At 49.9% G+C, this 13,031-nt stretch overlaps 1 protein-coding gene across 1 annotated transcript in view; it reads left to right on the top strand.

The window, feature by feature from the left end:
- The window catches only part of Galnt16 (polypeptide N-acetylgalactosaminyltransferase 16), an 85,726-nt gene extending 73,175 nt beyond the window's left edge, over positions 1 to 12,551 (top strand). The window contains exons 14-16 of the mRNA XM_076848307.2: positions 4,996 to 5,137; positions 5,770 to 5,895; positions 10,253 to 12,551. Of these exons, the coding sequence (XP_076704422.1) occupies positions 4,996 to 5,137; positions 5,770 to 5,895; positions 10,253 to 10,390 (406 nt within the window). The 3' untranslated portion in view covers positions 10,391 to 12,551. The remainder of the gene's footprint in view (positions 1 to 4,995; positions 5,138 to 5,769; positions 5,896 to 10,252) is intronic.
- The last annotated feature ends 480 nt before the right edge of the window (positions 12,552 to 13,031 follow it).

Raw genomic sequence — 13,031 nt, 5'->3', positions numbered from 1 at the left:
AAACTGATAGGGCATTGCCAGGAGTTATCTATTAGGTATGATAGATGATAGGAACCGAATTTTTAACAGACTGTGTCTTCGATCTAAAAATGGATATTGTCCCCAGCACTGCATTATGCAGTCAAGGCTGCAGAAACCCTCGGCACCTTTGACCCTATCCTCCTCCTTGTGGGAATTTATCCTGAGGAAATACAACAGCCACAGCAGAAGGCTCTTGACGGTCACTCTGCAGGCTTCTCTGCTGCTGTGGCACAAGGAGAAACAATTCTCAGTAGGAGCTGGGCTCAGTGAATTCCGTTGATTTAAACAAATATTATGCATCCAAGAATCTGATCACCAAGACTGCGAGGAAAAAAAGTAGACAAATGTTTCTTCCAGCGTATGAGATAGCAAAATGTGAATGGCGTTGCCCTGAGGTTGTGCTCACCTGGGAGCCTGTGTGCACTCTCAACAGGATTGCAGCTGTGACGGCTGTGGACCCCATTTTTCCTATTTCCAAATTCTTCTCAGTGTCTTGGTCCATCTGAGTGACTCATTTTCTCACCTTTTTCAGCTCTTGACTCAAATGTCCCCTTCTCAGGGACATTTTCTCTGAATGCTGTAAACTGGCAGCAGCCTGCCCTCTCGCATTCTCTGCTGGATTTCCCTCCATAGCCCTTATTGGCATCTAGCGTATATTTGGTCAGTTAATTCTGTTGTCAACTTGCTGTACACTCCAGGAGGGCAGAGGTTTGGATCTGTTTGGGCTACTGCTCTGCCTCCAGCACCTAGAATAGTGCCTGTCACAACATAGGTGCTTGATAACCATTTTTTACTAAATAAATTGCAGGATCAGTGTGCCTCCATAATGTCTAAGTTACAGTCTCCCTCCACAGCTTGTCCCTCTACTGCCAGCTCTCTCCCAAGGACGCTGCCGTGGCTCTCTGGAACACTCCACCTCTCAGAGCCTGCATGTCCTCGAAAGAGGCAAATCTTTGTCCTTGGAGGGTACAGTTGATTCCTAGAAAGTAGGCACAGTTAGGCCATAGCCACACCCAGGGAATAAGCTAGATGATTAACCCAGATTAACACAATCCCAGGTCCCAAATACAGCATGCCTCAAAAGTAATAAGACTACAGTGACTCTTCAGACATTTTCCAAGAAATTCCAGCAGTTTGAGCAACAGTAGCACCTTTGAAGGAAAGTTGGTGGCTTGGATAATCCCAGCTCCCTGGATAATTGCTGTGTAGGGAAGAACATTAATTTATAAAAATGTAAGAAGTGAACAACTTCCTGAAGTGACTCCTTTTAAGGGCACTATGCTCATTCACATGGAATGTGTCTCTTCTTCACACATTTCTTTACATCCTGTCAGGGTTTGTGCACCATGTGGAGGGAGCCCACAGACCCCAGCCCCAGGGGCAGGACTGGGAAGCCTGTAGGAGGGGCTGGGAGAACTGGAAGTGTCCTCCCTCTCCACACCTCAGCCCCGCCCACAGTGGCCCTATCAGATCCTGGGTGGATCCCAAGTCGAGAGCAGAGAGTACACCAGCTGTGTTGACTGAGGAGCAGGAGGGCCTCCGCTGCTTTTGTCATTCATTGCTATCTGGGTTGCTCATCCCCAGTTCCAAGGGAGAGGCCAGGAGTGGATCAGTTGTCAGTTTTAAAGGAGATGTATCAGCCGAGCAATGCCAGCTTCCCTCCACAACCAGGAGGCTAATAGCTGGCCATGTTGCTCAGATAGTCACAGGAAGACTGAGGAGGCTGGAGGAGAAGGCTTTCATTCTCCTAAGCCTGCAGCACTTCCGCCATAGCTCCATCCCCATCCAGTCCCTACCTCTGCAGTTGGCCTCCGAAGCCACAGCCACTAATTTATTGCCTTTATCAGGACTGTCAAGAATGATTGTGTGAGCCTCGCATTTGTTTGTTTGATTTTTATTTTTATTTTTTGGGGTGCTTAACTTCCGAGCCACATTCCCAGCACTTTTTATATATTTAATATATATTTTTTAAATATATATTTTTCAGTTGTTGATGGACCTTTATTTATTTATTTATTTATTTATTTATTTATATGCGGTGCTGAAAATCGAACCCAGTGCTTCACACATGTTAGGCAAGCACTCTACCACTGAGCCACAGCCACAGCCACAGTCTTTTTAATATTCTATTAGAGACAGGGTCTCACTGAGTTGCTCAGGGCCTCACTAAGTTTCTGAGGCAGTCCTTGAACTCGAGATCCTCCTGCCTCAGCCTCCCAAGTCTCTGTGATTACAGATGTGTGCCATTGCACCTGGCTGAGCTGTGCATTTGTGAGGGTGCTGGTCACAGAATAGACATTGAGTGCTCATTATAATTCCAAGCAGATGGCAGAAGATATTCTAATCAAATCAGTGTATTATGACAATTTTCTTTTTTTTTAATATTTTTAAATTGTAGTTGGACATAATACCTTTATTTTATTCATTTATTTTTTATGTGGTGCTGAGGATCGAACCCAGGGCCCACGCGTGCTGGACAAGCACTCTACCCCTGAGCCACAACCCCAGCCCTTATGACAATTTTCTATTGGATAGAAGTGTAGCATCTTGAGAAACAGATATCTTACTTCTATAGAGAGATATCTTCTTCTATTGGACATTGTCACTAAATATATATATATATATATGTATGCGCAAGTCTATATAGAAAACACAGTGGGGACAGATGTCTTTCTTCTAAGGCATCTTAAGGTCTAATGGCAGTCCTGCTTAGAGCAGATCCGTAGGAAGGGAATCGGGGGTAGACTTAAGAGGGCCACCAACAAACCCGGCAGCTCAGTCCTCTGGAGGGCAGCTGGGGAGGTGGTGATCACTGCCATCCCCTAGGCCCCAGGACCACTGCCACAGAGTGACATCAGGAGCTGCGTCTGCTCTTGAACTTGCTGTCCAGCTCAGGGTTTCTTCACTAGTGTGAATGGGAAGCCACACTTACTGCCCCACCCCGCCGCCCCTACATGCTGATGAGCCGCCACACCTCCCTCAGCAGCAGCACGTGGGGAGAAGCAGAGCACAGGAGGGTCAGGAGCAAGCCCTGGAGCCTTCACAGCCTTTCCAGACCCCGTCCTCCACACAGTTCTCAAGAGGCTTCGGCAGGCCTCTTGTCTCTGGAGAGAGGGAAATCTAACACATTGTCACTGGACAAGGCAGAGAGGGTGGATCTCTTGTCCCCCAAGCCCTTGTACCTAGCGAGGGTTGCCAACTCAGATGCTTACGATGGTCAGACAGGTGATGTAACTAAGTCAGGTAGGTGGGATGAGGAATGGGGAATGGTGAGGACTGTGGCAAACTGGGATGCAAAGGCCCGGCCCAGCAGGGACAGCTACTACACAGACAGTGGATTAGTGTCATGTTGGAATGTGAGCGTGTTGAGGCTTGATCTTTCTGTTTTTTCCAAGAGAGCCCAAATTCAGATTTTTCTGTTATGTTAAATTAAAAAATTATTGCCAACTAATGAAAAACAAATAACAACCACCAGACAACCACCCTGAACAGGTCAGACAGACATTCCTAAGAGCCAGATTCTGCTCGGAGGCCAGCAGTTTGCCACCGCTGCTCTAGAGCTGCCCAGCCTCTCAAGGAGGGTCTGGAGGCAGGCTTGCTGCTGCAGGGGGAGGGAGAGGATGTGACAAGGACCCCCTGGGAGCCAGGTCCTGTGGTTCTGTAGGTTTCTGGCCAGCCTGAGAAAGCCCTGGTTTGGTCAAGATCCTGGAAGGTGTCCACATCAAAGAATGCTGGAAATGTTAAGATACCCGACCCCAGGCCCATGTTTTCTATGACAAAGATACCAGGAGACAGATAAGAGTAGACAAAGGTCAGATTCTACCCTCCTGGTTCCTTATCACCCCCTGGAGGGTCCATAATCCAAGAAACTTCTAAACCCAGATGTATAAGACCACGCCAGCTAGGGCAGCAGCCTTCTAGGTTCATTACCCAAAGAGTGTCAGTGTGTGTGTTTAAGCATTTCCTGGGCATATAAAATGTTTTAATAGGGGCTGGGGTTGTGGCTCAGTGGTAGTGCGCTTGCCTAGCACTTGTGAGGCCCTGGGTTCGATCCTCAGCACCACATAAAAATAAATAAATTAATTAAAGGCATTGTGTTGTCTATCTACAACTAAAAAAAATGTTTAAAAAGTTTTAATAATGCAATATTTTGCAATATGCTTGTTTAACTTGACAGTATGCTATGAATATTTTTTGCAGATTACCAGGTAGTCTTTCACAAAGTCATTTATAATGGCTGCAGGATTTTCTAAGCTGTGGATAAATCAGAATTTATTTAGCCCAGCCCCTATTGTTGGACAACTAGGAATTTCCAGTGTTCTCTGTATCAACCATTCTGAGATGAATATCTTTTAACACATCTTTAATTACTTCCCTAGGACAAATTCCTTGAAGTGACATTGTTAGGTCAGAGGTGTGCACATTTTTGAGGGCTTTGAATCATAATACCACACTACCCTCCCAACATATGCTCACTGGTGGGGTATGAGAAGAGTCAATCTCACATCCTCTTGCCAACATTGGGCATTGTCATTAAATATATATGCCTGTGTGTGCATATATAAGTCTATATGGAGAGCATAATGGTGACCATCTATTATGTATTTCTTTAATCCTTAGTGAGATTGAACACACTTTCATATCTGTGTGTTTTAAGTTTGCCTCTTCAAAATCACCCTTTCCTTATCATTTTGAGATGGTTGTTAGTCCCACGTTTAGGCCCCAGCCTCTCCCTGTTTCCAGGTCCTGTTTTCCAGTCTGAGCTCTCTCCTGCCAGGGTCCTCTTCTCAGACCTGTCCTTCAGGGAATCCTGGGAAACACTGGGACCGAAACTGTCCCTGTCCCTCCCCCCTCCCACTGCTGGCCAGGACTGAAGATCATAGTGGCCTTGTGCCTGGGCACTGCCCTCTGCCAGAGGGCATGGGTAGGCTGGGGAGGGCAGAGGACCAGGCTGACCGCTGTCTTTTTCCTCAGTGTCCCGGTGAAGGAAGTACTTCCTGGCATTATTAAGCAGGGGGTTAATTGCTTAGAATCCCAGGGCCAGAACACAGCTGGGGACTTCTTGCTTGGAATGGGGATCTGCAGAGGGTCTGCCAAGAATCCCCCACCAGCCCAGGTAAGCTGGGAAGGGCCTTGGGGTCAGATCTGGGAGTGGGACAGGAGCCAGGGGCATTGACCATCAATAGGGTCAACTTCCCTGGACCCATTCTCATCCGGTCTAGCTACACCCTCCACACACCCTCCTTCCCAGGGACTTCATGGTGCTCCTGATGCGTCTTCTCAGCCCTCTGTGTACCACACACTTGCTGGGGGAGAAAGGCTGCGAGAGGCCCCTTCTCTCCTGGGTCACAGCTATGTGATGAGCAGCAGGCCCCCAGAACTGAGCACACGAGTGAACATGAGTGTCACATCCACATCAACACTAGAGCAGGTCATGGAGACCCCAGCGTGGACCAGCTCCCTGGCTGCCTGGCTCCATGTCCTATTATCCCCCATCCCCAGGGTCCCTTGGTATTTCCTTGGTTTCTCTCTGGCCAGCTCCAGCTGAGCTTCCTCACCTCAGTATTTGATTATGAAAAATTTCAAACATACAGAAAAATGTCAAGAATTGTACCATAAATACCCGTACACCCACTTCCAGCTTCTACAATCATTTGTAAAAATATTCTACAAAGATACACATTGTATTTGCTTTATCACCTGTCTGCCCATCTGGCCATCTAGAACTGTCCTTCCCTTGTCTTACAGGCATGGCTATTCAGTGACCATCTCATCCAGCAGCAGGGGAAGTGCCTGGCTGCCACCTCCACCTTAATGTCCTCTCCCGGATCCCCAGTCATACTGCAGGTGTGCAATTCAAGAGAAAGCAAGCAGGTAAGTCTCCACTCCTGGGCACAGATGGAGAGCAGCCCCAGGGGGACATGCAGTGTGTGTGGCAGACCTTGGCAGAAGTCTGTAGTCTCAGAGACACTTCCAGAGTGAGGATCCGTAGGAACCAAGTCAACCGCTGGGTCCAGCCTATTATTTTGCCTATGAGGAAAGCTTCCTTCTTTAATATTTATTTTTTAGTTATAGTGGACACAATATCTTTATTTTATTTTTATGTGGTGCTGAGGATCAAACCCAGTGCCTCACGCATGCAAGGCAAGGCTCTTCTTCTGAGCCACAATCCCAGCTTCTTCTTTTTTTTAAATATTTTATTTGTTTTAATTAGTTACACATGACAGTAGAATGTACTATGATACATCATACATAAATGGAGTGTAACTTGTCATTTTTCTGGTTGTACAAGATATACACTCACATCGATCATGCAGTAATACATGCACATAGGGTTATAATGTCTGATTCATTCTACTATTCTTCCTATTCCCATACCCCTCCCCTCCCTTCACTCCCCTCTACCTAAAGTAACTCTATTCTTCCCTAGCCCCTAGCCCCTCACAATGCTTATTGTGAGTTAGCATTCACATATCAGAGAAAACTTTTGGCCTTTGGTTCTTTGGGATTGGCTTATTTCACTTAGCATGACATTCTCTGGCTCCATTCATTTACCAGCATATGCCATAATTTCATTCTTATTTATGGCTGAGTAATATTCCATTGCGTATATATATCACATGTTTTGTTTTTGTCCATTCATCTATTGAAGGGCACCTAGGTTGATTCCAATCATGAGTTGAGCTGCTGTAAACCTTGAGGTAGCTGTAATATGCTGATTTTAAGTCCTTTGAGTATAAACTGAGGAGTGGGATAGCTGGGTCAAATGGTGGTTCCTTGAGGAAATGCTTCTTTAGGTATTTGGTTAATGTTAGTCCTGCAGGTCTGAGGGCAGGAAGTTTGTCTTGTTCATACTGTATCCCTGATCCCTGACAACCACACAGCACAAATGTCAGCTCCCTGCCAGCTTGTGTTAGGAGTTTTACGTAGATCACCACGTCTGATCTTCCAAGCTATCTAGTGAGGTGCTTCCAGTACTGCCTCATTTTATAGGTAGTAAAGCAAGGCTTGCTGATTACAGGAGTCAGATCCCAGATCTGAGAAGCCTAGGATTTAAACCTTGGCCAGTGTACTCCTAAGCCAATAGTCTTAAGCCAGCACATAGTAGGTGCCCAGTAAGTATTTCCTGATTGCTGACTGGGGAAACTGAGACCTGACCAGCCTCCCATGGTCCACTCTCACCCACACTATCTCCTTGAGTCCTGGGAGGAGGTTGGCCTACCTATCCAGGGAGAAACTGATGGCTTGGAGTGCTGAAGTCACTTGCTCAGGGCACACAGCAGTGACTGGGGAGAAGTGGAGGCCAGGTTTCTAGGGCCAGCCGAGCTCCCTTCTATGCTGGAGGTGCTGCCTGCTCCCTGGGGAGGGGACTCAAGACCTGAGGCTACTGCAGCGCTTCCCTGCCACCCTCCTGGCAGTGCTCCCTGGGCTGGCCCCCTGCCCAGGCAGAAGCCTGAAGGCTTCTCCACCCACCCCTCTTCTTCTAACAGGGTCAGCTGGTCAGGGACTACTGGGAGTCTGCTATTCCATTCTGGAAAAGCAGCTGGGTCCTCGCCCTTCAGTATGGGTGTGTGTGTGGGGGGGTGTGTGTGTGTGTCGGGGGGGGGTGTCTCAGTTCTGTGACCTGCTGAACAGTTTTATATATATATATATATATATATATATATATATATATATATATATATATTTAGTTGTTGATGGACCTTTATTTTATTTATTTGTATGTGGTACTGAGAATGGAACCCAGTGCCTCCTGCATGCTAGGCAAGCGCATAACCACTGAGCCCCAACCCCAGCCCTAATGCTGAACTACTTTTTTCCCCTTTTGGTCCTGGGAATCGAGCCCAGGGACAGTTTATCATCGAGCTACATGGCCAGCTCTTTTTATTTATTTTTGAGCCTGGGTCTCACTAAGTTGCTTAGAACCTCACTAAAATGCTGAGGCTGGCCTCCAGCTTGTGATATCTCAGCCTCCCAAGTGGCTATGATCTTAGGTGCGCACTAACTTATGGGGCCAGGCTTCTGAGTGCTTTCTAACTGGGGGATGCAGCTTATCCTTTCTATCCTGAGCTGCTCATCCTCTGCCCAGCCCAGCAGCAGAGCTGGTGCACAGTCTGCCCTCCACCTGGAGCGGGGACCTCCATGAAGGGAAAGCCTGAGCCACGCCCACCCTCTCATTGTTGAGGACAGACCTGATGGGTGTCCGGCAGCCTGCACTCAGATACTTCTCTGGGGCTGAGGCATTGTTTTCTCCCTTGTGCTGACCCAGCCGGCAGGGCTTAGAGGAGTCTCCTGGGCCCATTCACTCTGCTCCTGTGCGTCCTGCCAGGTGTCCAAGCACTCTGGACACCTGTGCCCCACCCCTTCTGGGAGGACAGCATAAGCAGCTCTCCCACTGCCAAAGCCTCTGGAATCTGGCCTTTTCTCCTTTGTCCCCCTTTGGCCAGTTGGATGGCTATAAGGTACCAGACAAGCTCCTGTGCATTACACCGGGTCAATGGCGTCAGCAGTCCCAGCTTCCACACTCCTCACATCTCCCTGAGACTGGCTCCTCACTTACAGAATGAGGTATGGCCAGTGAGACCTCCTGGGGAGAGGATGGCCACACTGCCCCCAGATGGGCATGGGGGAGGTCTGGCAGCTCTGAGTTGAATGTGAGGAACTCAGAGACTCTGAAGCAATACCACGCTGTGAACCGCAGGGGGCCACAGGCTGCTCCCACTGGCCTTTGACCTTTAGGCTTGAAGCTGGGGCCACTTAGACCCAGAGAGGATGGCTCTCACTTTGGCCCCTCACAGCCTCACGTTCCCAAGGGAAACTCAGCCTCTGCAGCCCCCGCCTTTCACCTTACTCACCCCACGTCCCCCTCCAGCTCTAGCTCTGGCCCCATGGCTGGGTGCAGAGGATCCCTCTCCTCCTAGCTGCTCAGTGAGAACATGGGCCCACTCCCTCAGAACTGTGGTCCTGAGCCTTCCCACCTCTTCTCAAGGACTAGGTGGATATAAGAAAAGGGGAGAGCTGGGCACAGTGGGGCATGCTTGTAACCCCAGTGGCTCGGGAGGCTGGGGCAGGATCATGAGTTCACGAGTTCAAAGCTAGCCGCAGCGACTTAGCAAAGCACTTAACAACTCAGCGAGACCCTATCTCTAAATAAAATATAAAAAAGGGCTGGGGATGTAGCTCAGTAGTTAAGCATCCCTGGGCTCAATCCCTACTATCAAAAAAAAAAAAAAAAAAAAAGAAGAAGAAGAAGAAGAAGAGAGATAGTTGCATGGAATGGAAACAGGAGAGAAACCAAAAATATACCTGTCTTACTATTCTGTCTTCCCTGATCCTCGAAATCTGGGTCTCTCACCCCCTCTTTTCCATGTTCCAGACAACACTCCATGCTTTATCTAGGCCTTTCTAAAATGCTCCTCAGCAAAAATTCTTCCCTGCTTATCACAGCTGGAAGAGGAATTTACTGAAAAGTGCAATAGGGGACCTCAAGTACCCCTGTCGTCCCGCTTGATGTGCCATGCCTGTAAAGATGGCGTCCAGTCATCAGCCTCATGGTTATAGGCTGGGTCAGAATTCAGGCTTCAGGAAGAAGAAATTTTATTCACAGAAATAGGAAATTCACCTAGGCCAAGACTCACAAACTTAAATACTGAGGAAGCCCAGGTCCCTAGAGGACCAGGCTGGGACTATGACAAACTGGAGAACAAAAGCCCCATTGGGAGCAGAGAGAAGGCAAGTCCTCAGCCCGCCAGCTGATGCCATTTAAGAAATTGGGCCCAATGTCCAGATAGAAGCTCAACATGCAGATTTGTATGTAGGTAACTAAGCAAAATTTCAAATGAACGCTGTACTGTCCAAACAAAATACATCTCTGAGCTGGACTCGGCCTGTGGGCACCTGCACTGTCTCCCTGGTCCAGACAGCAGCTGGGGATGTGGCTCAGTAGTTAAGGACTTGACTCCCAAGGCACACACAGTCTGGAGGGGGAGAAAGAGGAAGAGGCAGCAGCTACAATAGGGAGGACTGGATGCTGAGGTGGCACTAAGTAGGGTCCGTGCAGCCAGAGGACAGCCCTGCTGCCAGGACTGCGAGCTTGGCAGGATGGGCAGCCACTGACATAAGGGACACGCAGTCTGTTTTAAATGGGGGGATGAGGGAGGTGAAGGTACTTTATTATTATTTCTAATCATTGCTTTCTCGTGTCCCTCCTTCTCGTCTCTCTCCCTCCCAGAAATGGAGGAGAAAAGGATCTTTCATCCAGCATTCAGTCAGCGGCCTCTGCCTGGAGACGAAACCTGCCCAGCTGGTGACCAGCAAGTGCCAGGCTGACGCCCAGGCCCAGCAGTGGCAGCTGCTGCCACACACATGACAGTAGCCCCAGGGCCTCTTGTACCTTTTGCATGAGACTTTGGGACTGGAAGGGGGTTGGGGTGGGAGTGTCAAGCGGGCCGTTTCCATCTCCTCATATTCTGCCGGAGTCATCAGCAAACACCCTGCCACGACACACATTACTCCAAAGCTTGTTCCAGGAGGGCGCACAGGGGCACACCCAGTGTCCTTTATGCCTCCCTGGCCTTGCCCTGGGAGAGGAGACGGTCAGGGTGCCAGATTGTTGCTGGCTAGGGACTTGGCAAGTGTCCCTGGCCTTTTGTCCTCTCCCTTGGCCCTATATGGGGCTCAAACAGTGGTGTGTGGAAGATCCCCCTGTTGCCTGGGGGTGTGAAGGACAGAGGCCCTCAGAGGGACCCAGTGGGGACATGGGGCCTGCTAGTGGGGACAGCCTGAGAGGAGAAAGTGGGCAGCCTGTAGAGAGGCTTAAGGCTGGGAAGAGAGGGACAGAGAGGAGAGAGGCCACCTGTAGGGGCAGGTAGAGAACTGGAAGGAGCTGAGAAGTTTGGGGCCCTGAGAAATGCCAGACCCAGGGGTTGGGTGTGGGAGGCATGGGATCCTGGGAGCAAAGGGCGGAGACTTCGCAGGAGACCATGGATGGAGGAGCAGCAAAGCAACACAAGAGCAAGGTCTCTTTCCCAGGTGCCGTCCTGCCCACCTTCGCCAGTCCCCAGGCCTGAGCCGCACACGTGCCTCCAGCCTTAATGCTGATCTAGCAGGAGGCTGCAGAGGGATCTTTAAGGGCAGACTTGGGGTGCAGCTTATTAAACAGACTCCACTTCTGTTTGGCCACGTGTCAGGCTGAGACCTCTCTCTTGGGCCATCATGACCAGCTGGTGCCCTGTACCCCTGCCTGGGCCCAGTGGGGAAACAGGCAGATGTCATGCACCCTTGAGCAACCCCACCCTTGTTTGTGGTTTTGAACCCTGCTTTCTCAAGGTCTTTGTTTCTGTAAATACTGCGTCATGGGTCAGGGTGGCCGATAAGAATGTGACTTCCTTTCGGAGTATGAACACCCCCTGGGTCACGAGGGGCTAGTCACCTGGCTAAACTGCACCCTCAGTTCCTTCTACTTACAGGAGGGATCCCCTTGAAAGGTCAGCCATTGCACTTGGCCAGGAGGCTGGATGTGGAGAATTCCCAGTTCCCCCACAGCCTTGTCTTGGGATTCTTCCTGCTGTTCCCTCAAGCACCTGACCCTAACCACTGGCTTGGGCAGTATGATCTGTTGGTACCAGGACCCCTGGGGTCTCCCTCCCAAAGCAAACAGCCTGGGGCACATGCTCCTACCTCAGGAGCACCCAGTCTTTCATAGAAGAGAGCCACACTCTAGAGAGTTCATGCATTCCAGAAGGTCTAGGAATTTCCAGAAATTGTCCCCCAAATGGTGTGTGTTTGTGTGTATGTGTGTGTATGTGTGTGTGTGCGCATCTTCCTAGGGAGAATGACCCAGGAAAAGAGGATTTCCCTGGCTACTAAAAGAGGTCCTTGATCTCAAAGGGTCTAGGCCTCTGCTCTGGATTGGAGCTATTTGACCTGCAGCCCGCCTCTCCCAGCCTCCCTCCCTGCTGCACCCAAACTGCCATCACCCTGTTCCCTCCACGTGGCCCTTGGGGTTGGAAGCCAAGTGTTCATGGTCCCCAGCACCCACTCTGGAGGGTTCTCCAGCAATGTCCTCTTGCCTCCTGGCTCTCGCCAGCACTCTCAGCAGGTATAAGTGCACCCCTGGACTCACAGTGTGGGAGTCCTTTGCCTCAGTGGCCACACTTCTCCCGTTCTCTGATGTGGAGTTTCATCCACCGCCATTTGTGAGTCTGGCTTCAGATCCCCTGTTCATCCAGGAAGCTCCTGCTGCGGGCTAGGACAGAACCAGGGTTGGGGCGGAGTCCTCTCCCTAGAGCCTAGGCCATGTTCAGGCGTGGCCCTTGAGGGCCAGGAGCATGAGCTCTTGAATGTAAGGACTGCTGCTCAGAGGGCCTTTGAGAGGGTCTTGCCCTCATTTCCATGGTCAGCCAGGCTCTGGACTTCTCAGCTGTCCTGGGTGGGGACTTGGCCCACTCTGTTTTTGCTTTTCCTCTTCTTGACCAAAGCATGTGCCACTAGCTGTCCTGAGGACATTGTCTTTATGAAACACACACCTGGAATAAAACCACTTCTTACATGTTCATGTGTGCTTGTGCCTTCCTCTCTGACGCAGGGCCCCCTTCCCCTGCTCGGGGAAAGTCGGGGCCCAAGTGAAACCAAACATGCTCTAGTCTAACCCTCTCCTGCAGCTAAGCCAGCCTGTCTCAGGAGAGCCAACAGGTGCCCTGCTCCTGGGGCAGGCCTGGGACCCGATCCCAGGGACCGGCTCAGCCCAGGCTTCTGTTACTTCACTGTGGGACACTATGGGACTTGGAAATGGAAAGCCAAGGGCTTCTCCAAATTTAAGTGGCCCTACCACCATGCTCACTTTAGCACACCTTTTCTGCTTTCTTGGGAGCCAGCTATGGCCCCTCTGAGCTGCCCTTCCCCTCCTCTACCAATTCAGGCAGGATATTATTCCTGGGTAAAAAATGGTACAATGATTCTAGAAAGAGTCATGCCAGCCTAGGCTTGCTTGATCAGGTAGCAGATGTTCT

The sequence above is a fragment of the Callospermophilus lateralis genome, chromosome 3 (assembly GCF_048772815.1).
Source record: "Callospermophilus lateralis isolate mCalLat2 chromosome 3, mCalLat2.hap1, whole genome shotgun sequence".
Classification (NCBI taxonomy): Eukaryota; Metazoa; Chordata; class Mammalia; order Rodentia; family Sciuridae; genus Callospermophilus; species Callospermophilus lateralis.
The sequence above is the reverse complement of the archived record's forward strand: the minus strand, read 5'-3'. Positions and strand labels throughout refer to the sequence as shown.